At 41.2% G+C, this 22,540-nt stretch overlaps 2 protein-coding genes across 3 annotated transcripts in view; one reads left to right on the forward strand and one right to left on the reverse strand.

The window, feature by feature from the left end:
• bub1 (BUB1 mitotic checkpoint serine/threonine kinase) overlaps positions 1–9,591 on the forward strand; it is a 29,549-nt gene extending 19,958 nt beyond the window's left edge. For both annotated transcript variants that reach the window (XM_084432144.1, XM_084432145.1), the window contains 7 exons: positions 144–293; positions 845–945; positions 1,652–1,813; positions 3,990–4,147; positions 4,404–4,581; positions 6,822–6,928; positions 8,616–9,591. In XM_084432144.1, the coding sequence (XP_084288270.1) occupies positions 144–293; positions 845–945; positions 1,652–1,813; positions 3,990–4,147; positions 4,404–4,581; positions 6,822–6,928; positions 8,616–8,811 (1,052 nt within the window). In that variant the 3' untranslated portion in view covers positions 8,812–9,591. The remainder of the gene's footprint in view (positions 1–143; positions 294–844; positions 946–1,651; positions 1,814–3,989; positions 4,148–4,403; positions 4,582–6,821; positions 6,929–8,615) is intronic.
• LOC311304780 (uncharacterized protein) overlaps positions 1–22,540 on the reverse strand; it is a gene marked incomplete at its 5' end in the record, with an annotated part of 578,336 nt that overhangs the window by 260,573 nt on the left and 295,223 nt on the right. The gene's annotated exons all lie outside the window — the stretch shown is intronic.

Below are 22,540 nucleotides of genomic sequence, written 5' to 3' on the forward strand. Positions count from 1 at the left end.
GTAAAGTAGATCAGGTGATATGGAGGTGCTTAGATGTCATATCTGACAGTGAATGCGTGGTGCCACAGGTAGCCAGTGAAGCTCATGCAGTGAAGACTTCACCGTACACATGTGTTTATAATGATCATGTGGTGTTTCTGCAGCCTGTGTTCATCTGGTGTCGGACCCCTGGGACGAGGAGCTGATCGTGTCTCTGCTGTCTAACCTGCAGCCTCCTCTCTCCTCACACCCCGACCTCACCGTCTGGAGCTGCCAGCTGCCCACCATCACCCCCAAGATGACCGTCCAGATCGGTAACTCAGCGCTCCTCGCCTTCCTGTCCGCTGTTTACTCCACAAGCTTTATCAGTGCTGTAGACGCGCCTCATCTGCAGTGTTCGGCACAGCGGTTAAAGGGTTCTCCCAAACATCAACAGATGTCGTCTTTTACACACACTCATGTTGTTCCAAACCCATTAGCGTTTGTTCATCTTCCAAACACAAATAAGGTGTATATTTAATGAAACCGGGTTTGTACTTCAAAAAGTTCATAGAGGTCGTAAAACTAATCCATATGAATCAAGCGGTTTAGTCCGAATTCTCTGAAGAGACTCAGTCGCTTTATGCTGAACAGATTGAATTTAGGCTTTTATTCACATATGAACATTGATCCGCAAACATAAATGGAAACTAACCGTACATGCTTTGACATGAGAGAACAAGCCTCATTGGTTCTCGCGGAAGCTCTAACGTGCTGGGTAACGTGTGAGAATGAACAGAAGTCATCACGTGATGTTCAGCTCCTGCTGTTACTGTGCTGGACGAGGCCAGTGTTGATGTGAACGTGTCTTCATGTGTCCCCTCAGCTGGAGAGTCGCTGCGAGTGGACTTTGTTCTTGGACAGGGAGCGTTCGCCACAGTCTACCAGGCCACCAACCTCATGACCACACGCAAGCTCATCCTCAAGGTGACGAGAACACACACACACGTCTGATACGGAGATACTAGTGATGCGTTTGCATGAGATTCACACATCACTCGCCTCTAAGTGTTTCACTTCTCAGGAGAACCAACCTGCAAATTTTAACGGCTTTGCAAATGAGAAAGTGTGTTAAAGCGATAGTTGATTTACTCACGCTGAAGCCATCCGAGGTGTGTACGACATTCTTCTTTCAGACGAATACAATCAGAGTTATATTCAAATTGTCCTGGCTCTTCCAAGCTTTATAATGGGTGTTTTTTTTGGGAGGTCCATCAAAGCGCATCCATCCATGATAAAAGTATTTTTCTTACACGAACGCATCGCTTCCCTTCAGGAGGGCTTTATTAATCTGCCAGAGGAGCACTTTTATCATGGATGGATGCGCTTTAATGGACTTCCAAAAAAATATACCCATTCACTCCCATTATAAAGCTTGGAAGAGCCAGGACATTTTTAATATAACTCTGATAGTATTAGTCTGAAAGAAGGAGGTCATATACACCTAGGATGGCTTCAGGGTGAGTAAATCATGGGCTAATTTTCATTTTTGGTTAACGATCCCTTTAATATACAGATAGTGATGCCCATTACACTGAGCCTGATGTGCTACAGTGGTAGAAACTGACCAATAGCAGCTGTCTTGAGATGGACATGTCCAATAGCTCGTGTTCTTCCTCTTCTGTCCTCATAGGTGCAGAAGCCGGCGAACCCGTGGGAGTTTTACATGGACAGCCAGCTGAACGCCCGTCTGCAGCCCAGCGTACGCCACCTGTTCAACACCATATACTCGGCTCATCTCTTCACCAACGGCAGCGTCCTGATTGGAGAGCTGCACAACTGTGGCACACTACTGGTGAGCTCTCAGCCAATCACGTTAACAGTCCTCAAACATGAAGGCCAGGTCTTCATCTCTGATTTGACTGGCCAGTAAACAACTGATTTTGTCCGTTAACACAAAATGGTGCATTCATGTAACATGTTGATATAGCCGAGGGGAATGTGGGAGAGCGAGAGAGAGTCACTTCGTCACAAGTACTACTTAAAAAAAAAAACACAACCAGGACGGATGTGCGAGACCGACGGCTAAGCAGAGCGGTTTAGATAAAGGGGTTTGAGTGATTCATAATCAGTAGCCTATCTAACCTGGCGAAAATATATTTATTAAATGTTATCCACATTATATTTCATCGCATTGTGAACTTTTATAACGATGCGTTTGGTCAATTAACTTTTAAGTGCATCATTATGAAAACATGAGGAGAGTCTCCGAATGAAAGTGTGACTACATTTCTCTACAGGATTTTACCTGAGAAGATGATTGACAGGCCAGTTTAAACATTGACAGATTGCATGTAACTAAGCGACAGAGTGTTTATGCAATTATGACGTGATAGTTCACACTCAAAATGATGTACTTTTCTTCTGTAAAACAGTACATACTTCTAGGGCATAGAGAGGTATTTAAAAACAAAAGCAATAAAAATGACAATCACATGACAAATTTACTAAAGTTCAAATAAATAAAATATTGCAGCCAAAGTGAGTAAATGCAATAATAGTATATAAATAATACTAAAATAGCACTGATTGTTAGAAGCGCTGTCTCCTTTTTTCATCTGTTTTACCTTATGCAAATGCACATTAGTTCTATTTCAGATAAATGCTGTACTTTTGAACTTTCTATTCATCAAAGAATCCTGAAAATCAGATCCTCATGTTAGAATGATTCCTGAAGGATCACAGGGCTCCAATTTCGGCGTGGGTATTGCGCATAATTCTAATCACTCCCGCAGGTCTCCCACTTATAATGCCGGAAATTCCCGCTACCATTGATTCACTTCAGCATGTGCATTGTGTTAGTAAATGAATCCACACAGATTATAAAATCAAATCAGTATTTTTCAAACTCTCTGCGAGATCAATTTCACACACAGCGTGAGTGATTCAGCAGTGCTGCGTCTCCTCTCGGCACGAGGCGATGCTAGACTCTCCGTTCAGGAGGCGGACACGACGGAGGATTCATTTGCACAGTCGGGCCAGCATTGCATCGTAACTCAAGTTTACCATTAGCATGTCTTTTTAAGTTTTATCAGTTTCAACTTTAAAGCGGTTTTAAACTATCCGGTGCTCGCGCGCTCTCTGAGAGACGTTTAGTGTGCGCACGTGTAGTAAAGCCGCCTCAAAAACAGCTCGCCTGCTGTAACAAAAGATCTTTTTCGTGGATTATATTGCTTCAATATGCAGAATTGTGTCGTGAGTATCCTCTAAACACAGTCGGTTATGTCTTAAATAAGCATAAAACGCATACTTGTGATAGTATAATGAACTCAGGATCCGTGCACTAGCTCTTAAAGTGACAGCAGCCATGTGTGTCTGTCATTCATTTTATTGTCAAAACAACATAAGATCGCTTTAAAGGGTTAGTTCACCCAAAAATGAGAATTCTGTCAGTAATCACTCGCCCTGATGTTGTTCCAACCCCGTAAGATTTTCGTTAATCTTCGGAACACAAATGAAGATATTTTTGATGAGATCTGAGAGCTGTCTCACTCCTCCATAGGCTTCTATGGGATCGAAACTTGCCGGCCCAGAAAAGTTATTAAAGACATTGTTAAAATAGTCCAAGTGACTACAGCGGCTCAACCTTAAGTTTATCAAGCGGCGAGAATACTTTCTGTGCGCAAAAAACAACGACTTTATTCAACTCTTCATCTGTTTCTCTGAGTGAGTTCACGTAGTGTAACAGCACGGCGCGTCTAGGTTTTACTGTCTTTAATAACTTTTCTGGGCCGGCAAGTTTCGAATAAATTACACTTTACTGTATATTCACATAGAAAACAGCAGATTTACATTGTGATAATATTTCACTGTTTTACTGTATTTCTGATCAAGTAAACGCAGCCGTGGCGAGCTGAAGAGACTCTTTCAGACACACTAACAAAATCTTACTGATCCCAGACTTTTGAACGGCGGGGTAATGTTGGATGTTAATTAATGAATAATGAATGGATGAATGTTGTGTCCTCCAGAACGCTATAAACCTGTACAAGAGTCGCAGTGAGAAGGTCCTGCCACAGCCGCTGGTGCTCTACTTCACCGTCTGCATCCTCCACATGGTCCAGCAGCTTCACCAGGCCCACATCATACACGCCGACATCAAGCCCGACAACTTCCTGCTGGGGGAGAGGTGTGTGTGTGTGTGTGTGTGTGTGCTGACGCCACAGTGTGTCCCAGACTCCCGCCGCTCACTGACTGACCCGTCTCTCTGTGTGTGTGTGTGTGTGTGTGTGTGTGCTGACGCCACAGTGTGTCTCAGACTCCCGCCACTCACTGACTGACCCGTCTCTCTGTGTGTGTGTGTGTGTGTGTGTGTGCTGACGCCACAGTGTGTCCCAGACTCCCGCCGCTCACTGACCCGTCTCTGTGTGTGTGTGTGTGTGCAGGTTCCTGGAGAACGACTGCTTCGAGCGGGATCACCTCCAGCACGGCCTGGCTCTCATCGACCTGGGCCAGAGCATCGACATGACACTCTTCCCAGAAAACACTGCGTTCACGGCCAAGTGCATGACCTCGGGCTTCCAGTGTGTGGAGATGCTGAGCGGACGACCCTGGAGCTACCAGGTGACCTTCATCACTCGTAGCAGACCAGCTGTGTGTGTGTCCGCTGTGTGTGTGTGTCCGCTGTGTGTGTGTGTCCGCTGTGTGTGTGTGTCCGCTGTGTGTGTGTGTCCGCTGTGTGTGTGTGTCCGCTGTGTGTGTGTGTCCGCTGTGTGTGTGTGTCCGCTGTGTGTGTGTCCGCTGTGTGTGTGTCTGTCCGCTGTGTGTGTGTCTGTCCGCTGTGTGTGTGTCTGTCCGCTGTGTGTGTGTCTGTCCGCTGTGTGTGTGTCTGTCCGCTGTGTGTGTGTCTGTCCGCTGTGTGTGTGTCTGTCCGCTGTGTGTGTGTCTGTCCGCTGTGTGTGTGTCTGTCCGCTGTGTGTGTGTCTGTCCGCTGTGTGTGTGTCTGTCCGCTGTGTGTGTGTGTGTCCGCTGTGTGTGTGTGTCCGCTGTGTGTGTGTCTGTCCGCTGTGTGTGTGTGTGTCCGCTGTGTGTGTGTGTCCGCTGTGTGCTTCACTGTAGACCTTTTTGGTCACTATGATCTGATGTATGAGGAAGAGCTGCATCATGATGTATTACAATTAGTTTCTGGTGGGGAATTAAATGGTGTATAAATGACAGAATTATCAGCATTAAGGCCCGTTTGCACCAGGAACGAAAACTATAATAACGATTTACTTCTAAAATTATTCAAAATAAATATAAAAGAATAGCACAACTATAACGATAATGGCACAGTAAAATGATATCATTGGAATCACTTGCAGAAAGATTAATTTTTTTCCAGCTGATGAACGATAAAAACAGTGACGGCCAATCAGAATCAATCCTGCTTTAACGAGCTCGAGCATTTAAACGACAAAACTGCAGTGTGTGCTTATAATAAACACGATGTTATCGTGCGCTGGTGTGAACCAAGCGGCAACCTTCCCGTCTCTCTCGTGAATCAACACTGAAGTGATTAAACTGCAGTTCATCCACTGGCCACTAGAGGCCGGCTGCAGAAGAGACTCAATCCCATAAACCCCTGTGTTAAAATGCCCAACTTTACAGCAGAAAAACATGTTTACAGCCTGGTACTTAAAGTGGTTTTGGTCTATATAGCTAATGTTGGCCTTCATGACGACTGTGAAGGAGGCGAATGTTTTAATAACTCATCCGTTTAAATTATATTAAGCCTTAAAGTTCTGCATAATTAAGGGCGTGGCCACTTGAGTGACGGGTGGATTGCCGCTGATGTCACTTCTAGCCGTTTGTCTGCTAGCGTTAGCGTCACCTCAGCTAATCCACCTCGCTGCACATTTCCGTTTATCCGGGAGTGACGCGCGGCCAAGATGGCGACGGCCGGCTCCGCCCACTTTGGGCTTCAGAAACACTACGGGTGAAGTCACACACACACACACACACACACTACACCCAGTTGCCAAGTTAATTATATAATATTTAAGTAAATAATACAACACTGAATTCAACCACACTTTCAAAGTATATATTTTACTTGGACACATCTCGGTAAATAATACAAACGATATTGTGTCGATTCCAAATCTACATATTAGTAGTGGCATAGCACCTGAACACAGAGCCCTCAGTACTCGCTACACAATGAGCGTAACATTCGATAGATCGTTTATGATATGAGTGTGTCATTTCGAGTAGATTATGAACTCCAAATGTCATAAAATGGCAATTTACCAAACCTAACAACAGAAGCAATGATAAAACAGTGAAAATACAGTGAAAAGTCAACCTTATTAAGTATTCATGCCCCAGTGCATGATGGGAACTCCAATATTAGAAAAGTTGAGTAGGTTTTACTTAATTTTATATCGTTGATATTTACGCTTTATTAGAACTCAGTTTGAGCTTGTAGAAATGAAAGTATTTACTTAGTTCTTTTGAGTTCTTGCCTGAACTACGTTTGTCCTGTAGAAATGACATCAGTTTGTCCTGTAGAAATGCTGACATCAGTTTGTCCTGTAGAAATGACATCAGTTTGTCCTGTAGAAATGACATCAGTTTGTCCTGTAGAAATGACATCAGTTTGTCCTGTAGAAATGACATCAGTTTGTCCTGTAGAAATGACATCAGTTTGTCCTGTCGAAATGACATCAGTTTGTCCTGTAGAAATGACATCAGTTTGTCCTGTAGAAATGACATCAGTTTGTCCTGTAGAAATGACATCAGTGTCTCCTAGCATTGCCTTCAGCGCAGACTCAGTGTTCTCAGTGCGGTCGGCTTCATGTGCTGTGCTCTCCTCCTCACAGACGGATTACTTCGGCATCGCCGGCACGGTCTACTGTATGCTGTTCGGGACGTACATGCAGGTGAAGGAGGAGGGCGGCGTTTGGAGGACCAATGGCGTGTTCAAAAGGTGAGATGATCATGTGACCGGTAGAGGCGGCACAATGTTTCACAATACAAACATGCAGCAGTCTGTCTCGTGGACCGTGACAATCTGTATTGTGTATAGTTCACCCAAAATAAAAATTAAAGTGTCAGTACTACATTAAACTACTATATAATGTTGAATATAATGCATTATAAAGCAACGGGGGAAGATGTGTGTGTCCTGATGATGCCAGATGTCTGATGTTACCAGTAAAAAGTGACCGACATCATTATAAATCTATCTCGTCAGTGACCGCGTGTAAGCATGTGGATCTAAAATGAGTATTTTCATCTTCAGAATCATGACTCATGAATATAGTTATTCTGGCGTCTCTATTGTCCTGTGCTTTGGGTTTCAGCACCAAATCCAAGACTATTCATTTACACACACACTGTAACACCAAATCAGCATTTTAATCAATAGTACATTTTATTTGTTATCCTTTTATCATATGGAGTACCGCAATATGATATATTACAATATTGCCAAAGCTTGGAATGCATAGAATAATTATAAAGACATAAAAATAATAAAATATTATAACATAACTTAAATCTAAATGTACTACTTAAATTAATTGTACAAATTAACAGTGTAACAAATTATAATATCTGTGAACATTTTACACCATAGTGTTTTAACACACACACACACACACACACACACACACACACACACACACACACACACACACACACACACACACACACACACACATATCACTGAGGGTCACTGTGGTGGACAATAGGGAACACACTGAGGTCAGACACACACATTACACACACATTCACCTGCTGTCTCTCAGGCTGTGGCACAGACACACACACACACATATATATATACACACACACACACACACACACACACACACACACACACACACACACACACACACACACACACACACACACATGCTCAGGATCCGTCTCTGCTTTGTGTCTCTCACACTCTGGAGATATTCTTCCAAGTCATAATTTGATTTCAGATTTCGATAGAATTGTAATTGACTTTGTTTTAGTTTCCTGATCCCAATATTCCAGATATGTATTTTTAGACTGTTTGGTAATTTGGTTTATACCGTGGTCTGGGTGAAAATACTCTATTCTGATTGGCTGCAGGGTGTCCATTAAAAAGTGATAGAGGACACCTAGTAAATAAACCGTCAGGCGTAACCAGGGAAACCAAGTTATTGTTTGTAAAAACTTTAGATTTCGATTGTAAAACTGATTAAAATATAAGCTAATGTTTTAAAAATGTGTTATTTGGCAAGTGACCATGGTGTAAGTGGGTTAATGCCCTTCGAGGTGTCCATCGTCAGGTGTTAATGGACTTCGGCGGAGGCCTCCGCTGCGCATCGGACGTTTCACGCCTCGCCGCCGTCCATTAATACCTGCCGATGGACACCTCGTTAACCCTTACTTATTGTGCTGTTAGTGTGAGAAGCAGTGCTGGTCTGAGACTGGTTAGTGTTAGAGTTAGTCCGGTTAGTGAGTCTCAGAACCAGCTGACTGAGGGGACTCTTCTCGGGGTTCAGTTCTTGGGTTTGTAGTGCTTTAAAATGTAGCGATTCTGTGGGACTTGATTTTAGATGCATCCAGAATTTGAGGGATCTATTTTGCATATTAATAATCAATGGGAATCTCTCTCTCTCTCTCTCTCTCTCTCTCAGGATGGTTCACGCTGAGCTGTGGCAGGACTTGTTCCACACGCTGCTGAACGTGCCGGACGGCCGCTCTCTGCCGTGTCTCCAGCGGCTGCGCCTGCGCCTCGACACCGTCCTGCAGGAGAACTACAGCAGGAAGCTGAGCACGCTGAAGAACCGGCTGGTGGTGCGGATCCTGGAGGCCCGGTCCTCGCGCAGGTGATGCTCCTGCTGTGTGTGTGTGTGTGTGTGCGCAGGGTCATCCATGCTGTCATTTTACTGGAACTATTTCAAGTTGTAAAAAAAAAAAAGTCAATGAAGCCTTTTGTAAATTTCAATAAATGTTGGTTCTCAAACCCAGTTGTTTGCAGTTTGTCTTTGTCACAGCTAGATGACACTGTTGGACAGGAAATGGCCTCAGGTCACCTCATGTGCTGTTGCGGCTCAGTTTCACACGCTTGGATTTTTGAGTTGTGGGAAATATCAGTCAGTGGTTGTTTTTTTGTTTTCTTGAAATTTTGTGACTTTTTCTCATTTTGTCTCATGAACATGCAATGCAGCGTTTCCACACACTGATGTGTTTTTACACACAAAATTACCATAACGTAACAGGACAATTTGACCCGCATATTTTAATGTTTTAATGGGTCAAGTGTACAGACCCAAAATAACATTTCTGTGTTATATTTTGTTATTTTAGTTTCTCACTACCCTGTGAAGCTAAAGAAGCTTTCCCACACTTATTTCAATACAGAAAAACACATTTTCTTTTTTCAGTCTCTCTGAAATGCAGTTAAACCTGCTGAAATCGTGATTTCCTCCTTTCGGGTCATGCTGGTGACATGCTGATGTTGTGATATGTGTTTGTTCAAAAGCAACTGTACAGACCCAGAATGCACCACACAGCTGTGTGTCCGAGCGCTAGGCCTGAGGGACAGTGTCTTGCTGGATTCAACCGCTTTTTATTTCCAAAGTTTGTTCAAATAAAGTTGTTTTCCCTGTGAACCGTCCCAGTTATTGAGCTTGAAGAGGACCTTCCCAACTTAAATACTCCAGAGTACAGTCTAACGTTTGGTATCTTGTTAAAGGGAACACTTCACAGATTATTGTAGAAGTAAAAAAAGTTGTAAAGTTTAAAAAAAATTATGAAGTTTATGAAAATGTAAAATATATATTTTATATACAGTATATTTTGCAAAACATGTTGAACTCTAAAACTTCAAGAAAATCAAAGCTAAATATCTGAAGTTCTGTGCCAAATGATTTTATGTGTATATTTTGTGTATATTATTTTGTGCAGTGCCACAGTCCTCCATCAGATGACATCATCACACCACGACTCTTCCGGGTCCAGATGTGGGTCCTTTCAAAATATTCTACTCAGAATTAGTTTGGCCAGTAATGTTAATATGTACAGTAGCCCCAAGAATGTATAAATGCATTTAAATTACCATCCAAATGTTTTAATCACTTTTTAAAAAAAAAAAATTTATTTAGCAAGGACTTCATTAAACTGATGAAAAGTGACTGTAAAGCAATGACAGAAACATGGGTTATGGGTTAAGTGAACTTCAGCCAGCCGGGTGACGATAAACGTGATCAAATGTAAGATGGTTTCTATGCAATATATAAATAAAGCCCCTCCAAAGCTACTCAATATCAACATCTCATGTAATAGATGGAAAAATTGATTTTTGTTTTGTGTTATCTAATTCTATACCTCAGTCCACAACGGGTTGATCAAGTTACACTGAAAACTGTATGTGTCTCTCTGACACATCCTCTGCTGGGGTCGCTGTCGGACAGTGTTACTCTAGATTAGAAACACAAGTGAGTCCTCACTCTTCTGAGTGAATCAGCTGTTTCATTAGGTGTCAGATGGTTCACATTTAACTGGCTGCTATTTAACTCCTGCTAGCCAATCAGAGAACTGTCCAGCTTATCCTCCAGACACTGAGAAATGTCATCACCGCACACAATATCTAAACTCATCATACATTATACCACCATGATCCAGGCCACCAGCAGATCTCTAATCCAGGACATAGGATAAATATTTTAACATGAAATATTTTAAGACATTTGTAGGCTTTGAAGAGCTTCTGGGTCATCAGTGATGAGGGTGAGCTGAAATCCCACAGCTGCTAAATGAACACAAGTTCTCAGAGAGAGGGTTATAGCTGAAGGTGATCCTGCGAGAGGTTCAGGCCTCTGTCACAGTGGAAACCAAGAAATTGTATATTTAATGGCAGTTGTTTAACACCATGTTTTGTACACATGTTACGCCAGTTGTTCCACAGTAATATGCCAGAAATATGCCAGGAGATTTCGGGAAATAGAGATAGAATGTATATGTAAGGTGTTTCCACTGGTTTAAGAGTCTGACGTGGAAACTTCACTGGTTCTCTTGTTGGAGACCAATAAGGTTTCAAGGCCTGTCCAGAACCCGGGGCCTCATTTATGAAGACGTGTAGAATGATCCTAAATGTGAATGTACTAACATTTTAAATTTCTTAAAAGCATACTATGCAGTTTCCGTTTTTCTCAAACAGCGCCCCCTAGAGTCGCCGTGGAGTACTTGTGTTTAACGTTACTGTCGTAAGTACCGTCTCTGCACTCTTCCGACCGCGCTTTCTTCGTTTTCTTCCTCGACTCTGCCATGATTCACGTCTGAAATGCGTGTGTCTTCCACAGAGGCTCTTCATATGGTGTTGATGTATGTGACGTCGTGCCGTAAAGCAGGTCGTGATTCTCGTGAGATTTGTCGGGACACCACCTCTCAAACCTGCATTGTGGTTTTTCCAGGATTCGCCCTACTACGGGTTCGTTTACCATCCAAATGATTTCGAAGCTGTTATATTAAGGTACAAATCTTGCATAGTGTGCCTTTAAATGCATCCTTCTTTATAAATTGCAGAGGTTGCTGTGAGGTGAAGTCGCTGTGGATCAAACTTGGTCACATCCCACTGATGCTCAACTGGATTGAGATCTGGGGAATTTGGAGGCCAGGGCAACTGCTTGAACTCTTCATCATGTTCCTCAAACCATTCCTGATCACTGTGTGCAGTGTGTCAGGGTTCATTATCCTGCAGGAAGAGCCGCTTCCACCAGGAACACCGGTGTCATGAAGGGCTGGACCTGCTCTGCAACAGTGTTTAGGTAGGTGGCACGTGCCAAATTTACGTCCACAGGAATGTCCGGACCCAGGGTTCACACTCAACATCACACTCCCTCCACCGGCTTGTCGTCCCACAGTGCACCCTGGTGCCATCACTTCCCCAAGGCAATGACACACACGTACACGTGATGTAAAAGCAAACAGGACTCATCGGACCAGGCGAGCTTCTTCCACTGCTCTAAGGTCCAGTTCTGACGCTGGCGCTGTGACCCTGATAGCCTTCATTCCCTCGGGCATCACTGACTCAGATGTCCAACACCCTGTCGCTGGTTTGTGGTTTGTTCCTCCTCAGACACTGTTGGTAAGTTCTCACCATTGCTGACCAGCAGCAACACACAAGAGATACTCTGACCCATTCGCCTTGGCATAACAATGTGGCCCTCGTCAAAGTCTTTATCCTTCTCAGATCTTCATTCCTGCCTGTTTCTCCTGCATCCAACACACTGATTACGAGAACTGATTGTTTGTTTACCATCTGATCTACCCAGACCTTAATATGTGGCCTTCTTCAAGGATATTCTTTTCGCCTGACTGGTCTTTGTTTTGTTTTTTTGGGGCTCATTAGTGTATATGGTTGGCATATATATATGGCATCTGGTATAATATATATATATATATATATATATATACACACACACACATTTATATTTTTCCCCTTTTTTCTTATACATGTCTCTCATTCATGAATTATGGAAAACATTATCTAGATTTTTTTTTAAGATTCTTTTTATTACTTTAATAAAATATATTCAAAATTTGGTTACACTATTTTGATTTTCGACTTTAGATATTCTACTATCTATAAGTAACTTGTCAACTACATGTCAGCTAACTCTCAGTATAGTATTATAGCCTGTAATAGAGTTAGTTTAGGGTTAGTAGAATAAGTTGACATGTAGTTTTAAAGTCGCTTAAAATAGGGCTGCTTGCTGGGGCTCATTAGTGTATATGGTTGTATATACACATAAGATTTTCATGTCAGCTTTTGCCCTTATGAATCCTGATGTGTTCTTCATGTTTGACATTGGATGAAATCCATGGAAGTTATGATAAAAAAAAACATGATTGTATGTGCATACAATTGGATGATAAACTGCTTGTGATGTTCCTCATTTGTTAGTTGCTTTGGATGAAATCATCTGCAACACTTCTACAAATGTAAATGTAAGATTAGGATGTATGTGTCCCAAATCAACAGCAGTTTTTAAATGCATGAACCAAAACTTTTGCGGTAGCACACGAGCGTTTGCAGAAGATTCCTCAGGTCTCGTGGAATTTGAATGGCCGTCGTTCACGTCCACAACACTTTGCACATTCAACTAATCCGAATATGCTTTCAGCTCTAGGTAATAGTGTAATACAGATGAACATGAACACACTGTATCATGTGTTAATTAATTGCGTGCAGAAACCAGTGTTTTATGGTCTGAGATCAAGAATAAAGATGGCTCCACTGACGCGACCAGCTCTTGTGTTTCACCTTTGCTGCCCGGCGCTTTATAATCTGTGTTTAAGTGATTCACCCACGTTAGATGATTCATCCTGACTGTTAAAACACAATATCAGAGCGATCAGTGATGCTCCTGATGGATATCCCACACCGCTCTCCACCCTTCTTGACTGATGCGATCGCTGTCGCTCTTGATGAACACACCATGTCACCGTCATCAACAGTGGAACAAATTTGTTTTTAATTTCATCTCAAGAGCTTCAATCACCCTTCATGAAATTGTTGCCTTGGATACCTCTCTAAAACTCATGAATCTCTGATCAAATTTCAGGCCCTTTGAAGATCTTTTTGTGTCGCCTTCCTCCAAAAGATCAGCCTTCCCTTCCCCCCGTCTCCACTGGTTACACCACAGAAGGAGAATATTCATTAACAGCCCCCGCAAATAATGTGGTTCAAGCGTGTGTCATAGTCACAGTGCTCTCTGTGTCTCAGAAGGAACTAAATACACCTTGGATGTGCACCACAAACCCTAACGCTTACAATAATTAACTGGTTTGAGTAGGGCCAACTCAAATTATACAAATTACTTCCATCAAATTAACTTTTATGAGTATTTAGAACTTTCTTTTTCTTTTGAGTTCACAAAACGGACTCATTTTAAGTAAGTTGAATTGTTTCATTGTTTTGAGTTGTATGAACTTAGACAAACAAATTGATCTGAAACTGGGCTGGGATTTCTATTTCCCAGCATGCTTTGCCATGACACTCAAAAGGGAGAGTAAATGCTAAAATTAAGTGTTATATACTGTTTTTGTGCCAGATTAATGTTAAGTGGGAGATTTAGTAGTGTTTAGTGTGTTGTTATGCTAGTTTAGAAGAGTTTCTGTTATTTGTTTCTGGTTTTAGGGGGTTACCATCATGGTGATCAGTGGAGCATGAGCTTGGTTTGAGAACAGTGTAATAAGTTTTTAATTGCTGTACTCATTCAGCAAGTGCTATTTTATGCTAATGCTATCAAAGCATTGTGTCACCAATTAGCAAGGTAGCATTTACTGAATTAGCTGGTCAAACCTAGACAAGTTTCCACTACTAAAAATATTTAAGTTGAAATTACATGATCATTTTAAGTTGTACATGAATTAGCTTACTCAAATATTTCAAGTTAAGAGCAATTAAAATGTATGATTACAAAATAAAACGTGATGTAACTGATTACCTCAAATTATTTGAGTTTTGCCAACTTATTCGGTTTTACAGTGTGGCGGGATGGACTGACTTTATACTTTACACGCAAATCAGGGTTTAAAAAGTCTTAAGATCTGACGAGAGGGACAGCGCTAAAGTGAAAACTAAAAGGTACCATTCCTTCGGTACCAAATCAACACTGAAATTTGTACATCAAACGATACCAGCCTTTCTGCAGTACCGGGGGATCTACAACTTAAAATGATAGTTATTTTAGTCATTACTCGAAAAAGAGTAACTCAAATATGTAACAAATTCAACTAATCTTTAGTCACTGAGCCTACAAACTGTGAATATTAACGTCAACATGACATCATAACTTACCGTGTTTACACTGTGCTGGGTCTCTCCACAGTTTAGCATAATTGTAGGTTATTTGACTGCAGAATGCATCTTTTGACAAGTAACAATCAGGTATTTCAGAGAGACGTGTAATAATACGAATGTCAGGAAGTCAGTCAGAGAGACTGAGATATCCAAAGGGGGAACTGTCACAGCATGACAAGGTTGAACAGAAAGTGCAGAGACAAATTGTGTATTTCTTCTTCTATACAACGTTTGCTGGTCCTTGAGCAGAGCATGTCACCTCTGGTTACTCCGGGAGGATTGTTCGTGTGGTAACTGTACTGTGTGTCGCTTTAAATTCAAGCATAAACGACATCAGGATTGATAATGATGTTTTGAAAGAGTTCAGTTCTGTGCTGATATGAACAGTTTGTACTGATGAGAGAGCACTTATGTAAAAGTTAGCCATCAGGTAGTATATTCCACCATATACAGACAGACACCTGTGAACATCCACTGTCTCTTAATAAACACACACTTCTCACTAATCTTCTTGACTTGATAAACATCTCCACTCCTTTTATTCCTCAGAGATGTTTGTCCATGGCACTAGAGATCGGGGCCTTATGTATAAAGCCTCTAAGAGTAAGTGTCAAAATAAGAATGACGTAATTTTACTCTTATTCCTAGACTTACGAATAAGTGTGATTCATAAAAGTTTCTAAGTGTCAAGACTAGGTCTCATCTCCTGAATTATTTAAGAGTGCTAAAGAGGTATTCTAGTTAGGAGTAACTGTACGGCAGCAGAAAGGAGCAGAACACACACTTTCTAACGAACATATAATGTGTTGGAGTTATATGACGACATGGAGTTGATAAAGTGATACAAGCTTGATTGTCAAGGTATTCTTTTTGTAATTGACAAAAATAAATGTGATAACTGCTCCCTCTGTACAAATCAGTGCTCTACTTGCTGTCATGAAAGTAATAATAAGATTTATTTTCAGTCCACAGTAAGCCGGGTCTGAAACAGCACCACTGAGGCACTGACCACACCAATCACAGTCGTGGTTTTTATTGACCCTACAATTTACCTTAAACAATTTGAGGAAAATATTTAATAAATGTTTTAATTGTTAAATATGAGGGAAGAACAACTAAACCTGGTCACGTTATTTACCTGACAGAATTATTTGGCAAAAAAAAAAGGCACATACAGGGTTTATTTGACTATTAACAAAAAGCATAGAAATCAAAAGCTGACAGGAAAAAGCATACACTGACTACAACATAATCAGTTATTAATATTTTGTACATTTAATACATAATTTCTTCCTTTGACAGCCTGACCACAAAACAGTGTTGCACAGGTTGGCATGATTCATTGCTTTATTACAAACACTACGCAGTCCAGTGCATCAGAATATTTCTTTCTTGCAGCAAACGTTAAAACACCAAAAAGCCTCATCATACTGATTGAAAATAAAGCGGCGGGTATAAGCCTAGAATAAGTGAATATGAATCAAGATCTACATTCATGTAATTTGAAATCTCTTATGAAAATGGGAGATAAATGGGCTCTTTTTCTGAAGAGAAACACTTGAGAAGCAGGAACTTCAGCAAAAGTGTCCCTTTGCTTTCCATTTGATCTCATTGTTGTCTTGGTTAAACAAATGATGTATTTTACTGAAGCTATCTAGCGGATCATGTAAATCAGCTCGTCGTGGCTTTATTGTGGGTATATCACACTCATTGTGTCTCTCTCATCACTCCTCTTTCTCACCCTCATCTCTGTGTGAAGATAGTGTTTCTCTTTGACATCTGGACAGATCTGCCAATGTGCGACACTGCTCTTCTCTCAGGAACAGACCAGCTCGGACCCGCTCACATGAAGCCGCTGTCGCCACCGGTTAATGCACAGTTTGGTGTTCGTTCACATGAGCAGATTTAGTGTAGACATAAATTTGAGGAGACAGCAGATTCGAGAATAGCACAAGTGTCGGGCTAATGTAAAGCCCAGCAATAAAACACAATTGTCCTCGAGAGGTTTTATTTTCTGCTTTTCAGATTCGATTCTTCTTCTTAATTCTTGCTAAAGAGAGACTGATTATGTATGTCTTCATGTTTGGCTCCGCCCTTCGGAAGGAAGTGACATCATTTTGTACGGGTTTTATAATCTGCATTACGCCAACTCTGTTCTCTACTTTCATTTCACCTCTGAGGAAACCCCTGTTTAACACTATGCTTCCCATCTCATTAACAGTGAAATGTTTCTTTTGAAATCGTTCACCCAAAAATGAAACCTTTATGTGGTTTACTCACCCTTACGTTGCTACGATTGATTTTCCTTCTTCTGTGGAGCAAGTTCAGCTGAACGCTTACACTGCTCTGTGTCGTGTAATTGTGAGGACGGCTCTGATGGGTTTGTGTGAAGGCTCACTAACACTAAAAGTAGCTTTAGTTTGTTCCAATCGGATGACATTGCAGATTCCAGAGTATCTGGTTGCCATGGCGATAACTTCAGCTCTCTGTCTCCACTCAATGAATGCATAAATATGTTAAACAATCCTCTCTATTAGTAACGAGAATAGTAACTCTCACAGTCAGATTCAGATTCATTCATCGCTCAGTGCAACAAGCCTGTAGGTTTGAGCGAAGTCCTGAATTCTTGAAGATGCTCAAGGCCTGGAGAGGCCGGACTCCTGTGAATGTTTCAGTTCGGACTCGGGGTCCAAACCCAGACCATACATCACAGCCGACCTCCCAGAACACGCCATCGGAGAGATTCTTACTCGCACTGGACTGAAAATCCATCTCTCAGGTTTAGACTCAAGCTGTGGCACTTTCTACTCAGTTTGGATAAATGAGATTAAATGATTTCAGGGTGTCTCGCATGTCATGTAAAATAAGGAGCATCTATAACATACTGCTATGCAGATATGAGCTTTTAACTCTTTCCCCACCAGCATTTTTGATCATTTTCACAGAAGTTTAATGGCCCCCAGAATATTTGTGTGTATGAATATCTGAACATGCAATATATCCAAATAAAAGACAGAGCCTCTGCTTTTAAACATAACAATATATATTCTAGCTTCATGCATTCTTATTGATCAACACTTGAATGTGGGTTAGTTTCATTAAAAAAGCAACATTTTGAGCAAAAAGCTGAGAAAATCACGTTTTGTTTTATCAAAGACCGTTGTTTTATCCAGATCATATTCAGAACGATGATTAAAACACAGATGAGTCCATCAACACCCCTAAAGCTTCTCAGTCCTGGGGCGACATTTCATTCAGTAACTTTAGGCAGATTTGATTTATACGCTGTTTAATGTTTGATGATCGTGGTATTTGACATGTGCATCATCACATGTAACGCTCATTTCTGCTTCTTGATCAGGAGAGTCAGGACTCTTTCTCAAGATGTGCATTAGCGCCCCCTACCGTATAACAGTGGAAACACGGAAAGCCGGAAATGTCCGTCAATGGAGGGGAACGAGTTAAAAAAAACTAAAGTTTAGGCTCACCTCATGTTATGAAAATTTGGTTTACTTTGCAAAATATTTCAATGTAGTGAAAGAATATTCATTAGCAATATAAAGCGAGCCACTGGCACATCTTACCCCGAAGCACCAAACACACACGTTGACTAATTTCATAATTCATGGCTAATCTTTCTCCATAGCATTTCTATGGTTTTGGTTCCTGAATGACTCATTTTACTCGCCGTCTAGAACATTCACTTGGAATGGAAACAACGGTTTGTAGTGTTAGACTTCTCCCATGTGCATCTGTCAGTCAGACGCAGTTGTACATCATAAGCCCTGTCTAAATATTTAAGTTTATTTTAATATTTAATATCTGTCCTGGCCAGCCTTTCAACAACTACACAGAACATCTTTATTCCTTATTCAGTATTGCTTGCAATGATTGGCTAATAGATTTCATGTAAAGTAGAAAATAAGACTGAACTGCATTTTAATTTGCTAATCTTGGATTTTCAAATTAAATAATCCATCAGATTATTACAAATTGTTACTGTTTACAAACTTTAGTAGCTAGTTATTTTCTTTGGATATTTGTCCATTGGCCAACAGAACTTTACTGATCCACAGCATGACATGCAGCATCTCTAAATGCTCTCTTTCTGAGCCTAAAGAGGTAAAGATAAGATGTTAATATCATAAGCACCAATACACAGATATTTTGTCCCATATTTACATGAAACAAAGTGCATCTTGATGTATCCTCCTTACAGGTGTAACAGTGGGGTAAAGTGAGACACTGATTCTGATCATTTGTATGATGCCGGTGGCTATTAGATTAAGATTTCTTTAGTCAGGGAAGTATATACAAACGACAGCGCTCGAGCGTCCTGCTGTACCTGCACTGGCTCTACTTACACCCATTATTTGCTCGGCTTGTAAAAGCAAAAAAGTGTCACAATTCCCCTAATAGAGATTATATCACTTAAACAACAGCGAATGTCTTGCGAGACAGGAGTGTGTTCCAGTGATGATGGTTAGTGTTGTGATGATCTGCATCAGGGTGATTCAGCTGGCAGGGTGTGCTGGCACGCAGGAGTGTTTCAGAAGACCCTTTCCTCCTAAAGCTCACTAATCACCCACACACACACACACACACACACACACAGCGTTTGCTGGATCTGCGGCAGCGACTGAGGCTTCATTTATCCGCTCATGTTGCTAGGTTACATGCTGAGATGTGGGCTAAACTCATGGATTCTGGACAGCGAGTGGACAGTGAGATCATGTGAGATGCTTCTGAAACAGCACCGCATCTGAATCATTAGGCTGACTTGACAAATCCAGCATACGGTTATTGTGTAAAAGTGGCTTAGAGTTTTTTTCAGAATCCATAAACTCTTTCTGACTGAAACTCCGGCTAGAGTTTTCCAGCCCTAACAAGGTTTGCTGTTGTCTTGAGTTGACAATAAATACTTTGTAAGCTCTTTTCTCATTGTTAGTTTATGTTAACTAATGTAGTTAACATATTTACGAATGAAACCTAGAATTCCCTATTCTTATATAATTAGAATCATTATTAACGTAAAATCCAAATTGATACTTGTTTTTTAATGGAATATTGCTGAGTTTATCCTAAATGATTCATCATTACTGCTTTAATAATCTTGACTCAGAATAAGCTCCTCTTGCAGCATCTCTTCTCTGATGACGAGGGCGGAGCAACCTGTCAATCACATGAGATCAGCCAATAGCAAACCACAACCATCCAATCAATTCCCCACAGACACAATCAAGCCCCGCCCACATCTGTTCTTGTTCCTGAAGCGTTTCTCTCGGATATATGCGACACAATAGGGAAGAAAAGACTGCTGCTATTTCTATTTCATGCCGACTTTAAAACTTTAGAGTTACAGTTATCATTATAGTCCATTATAATCATCGGTGTGAACAAGCCTTTAGTGTGTCTTATCTAACTGGTCGGACTGATAGTTTTCCTTTAGCGGGTAATCAAAAAGCCCTAGCAACCTTAGAACACCTTAGAAACGACCTAATAGCTGTATATCACCCAGGGTTAACTCAGAGCTCGAGCCGAGCCTCAGGCTCCAGCCTCCTCCAAAGACAGCAAGCCAAGTTGGTTTACTATTAACCTTTAAGGCTGAACGGGCAGGCGAACTAGTGAATGACTCATGGATCATGAATTCTGATACATGTGATGCTCAAATGTACCTGAGAAACGTCTGTGTTCTGACAGCTCAAGTGCAGAAACCTGGACTTCTTAGATGGAGATCATAATAATGTCATAATGTCATGACATTACCATCTCTGTTGATTAAACTGAAGCGTGTGTCAGATTCAAGAGTATGGCACTGACTAGAAAACCATACGAGTGAGTCAGCGCCATTAAAAGCGAAGGTCATTTAGAGACCCATCAGAAGCTGAACAAAATGACCTTGAATCCGACAAACTGAATTACCGGCTCTGAAAGAACAGAAGAGGCGCAGGAGGCAGAGAGAGAAACCGGATTAACAGCTCTCTTTTGTGTGTCTCTCTCCTCTTCTGAGTCATGCGGTGCTCAGAGCGAGAAGTCTTCGGTTCGTTCTGCCCACTTCCTCTCGTACAGAACATTACAGTACCAGAGCCGAGATGCAGACGGACCTGAGGGCACGAGCTCTGGTGGAGCTCTCTCCACACCGTCTGCACGCTGAAACATCACGCTAACTCGAGGAAAGCACAAGCCATGAGCTTATCACTGCAAAACTTTCACGTTTTAGGTGTGAGCTGAGATCATTCGATATCTTTAGTAGATACAGTGGAATATTTAGGTAACATGGAATTAATCTATGCGTTCGGAGATCGACTACTTTTGACTGACAAAATTCCAGCCACCGGAAACACTAACTGATAAAGTGAGTCGAATAAAACCTTTCTCTTTAGTAAACTCTGTGTACACAAACAATGTTGTCAATGCTGGAGTTCTGGTGAGACTTCCAGCACAGTTTCATGTTGTGTCCAGCCGTCTTAGTGTTTTAAAAATAGAGATTTTGATGCTATCACTGTAGTGCCCCAGCACTCCCATTCACAAGCCAATCTGACCGAAAACGAAAATACAGTCAAACTTAAAAGTGGCGTTTCCATCCTAATTATGCTTTTACACGAAAGTTTGACTCGGGTAGATTAACAAAAAGAGCCTAGGTTCAGTTTCGGCTAGAGTTACCCTTTAATAGTGATTGTGAACTTTGTAAATGTGAAAACTTATTGTAGCTTTGTATTTATAATAGATTGCAATGCTCAAGTGACCTGTCACTGTGAGTGAAGTCTGTGCTTTACATCAAGGACCAAGTTTTTAACTTTATTGCGTTATCCTTGACAAATGAGTGTATTTCACTACTTTCTTTGTCTAATTCATCAAATCAAATCAAATGTAATAAAAAAAAATCTCCTTTTGCAACCTTTTATTTTTAAGAGTGTCTTTTGTCTTTGATCGGGAGGTTGAGATATTGCTTAGTCTCAGCATTGTCAGGGTTCTGGGATCATGGATCTTAGAGATCTTAAAGGGCTTCAACATTGAGGCTTCATTGTAAAACGTCTGGAAATATTTTCCAAATTGACCCTTCCCTGCTTTACAAGTATTACTAACCCGTCCACGAGCGAGCGTTATCAGACACGCTTGTGTGTGAATCACGAGTTCACAGGATCATAGTGAATGTGTTGTAGAAACATTAGGAACGGTTCCGTTCACTAATGTTTCAGCTCTTCATGAGCACTATCAATCTGTTCAGAGGAAGCTTCTCTGGGATGTTCTGTAAAGCTGAAACACTGAGCAAAGTGTCATTTTGATAGGGTCTTTGCACACACATTAATTATAGCAAGACATGATGAACTTCTTATATCTTTGACCTTTGGTGTCAGCTCAGAGTTGATGTGTTTTGGATAAATGAAAGCTCATCATTATGGTTTTGAGATAATAGTCCAGTAAGAGCGAGAGACATTGGTCTCTTCCCTCCCCCTTCGTGTCTTCGAGGCTAATGCTGATGTAGTTCAGTTCACGAAACGTAAACCTGAGAATATTCTACAAACAAATCACAAAAAAATAAAGTTTACAGTAGGTGTAGTTACTGAGATATATTATAGACCTTGTAACAACCAGCCTCTTCACCACTAATAAGTTTTATATTGTCTATTTTGCATAATTACACATGCTCAAATTAAATAGTAGCCAAACTGATGAGCCCTTTATGGTCACAATAGAATAATGGTACGGTTTGTTAGAGGGGTGACACATCTTACCCCCACCCCCCTACTG

The sequence above is a fragment of the Rutilus rutilus genome (assembly GCF_951802725.1).
Source record: "Rutilus rutilus genome assembly, chromosome: 15".
In the NCBI taxonomy this organism is placed as follows: Eukaryota; Metazoa; Chordata; class Actinopteri; order Cypriniformes; family Leuciscidae; genus Rutilus; species Rutilus rutilus.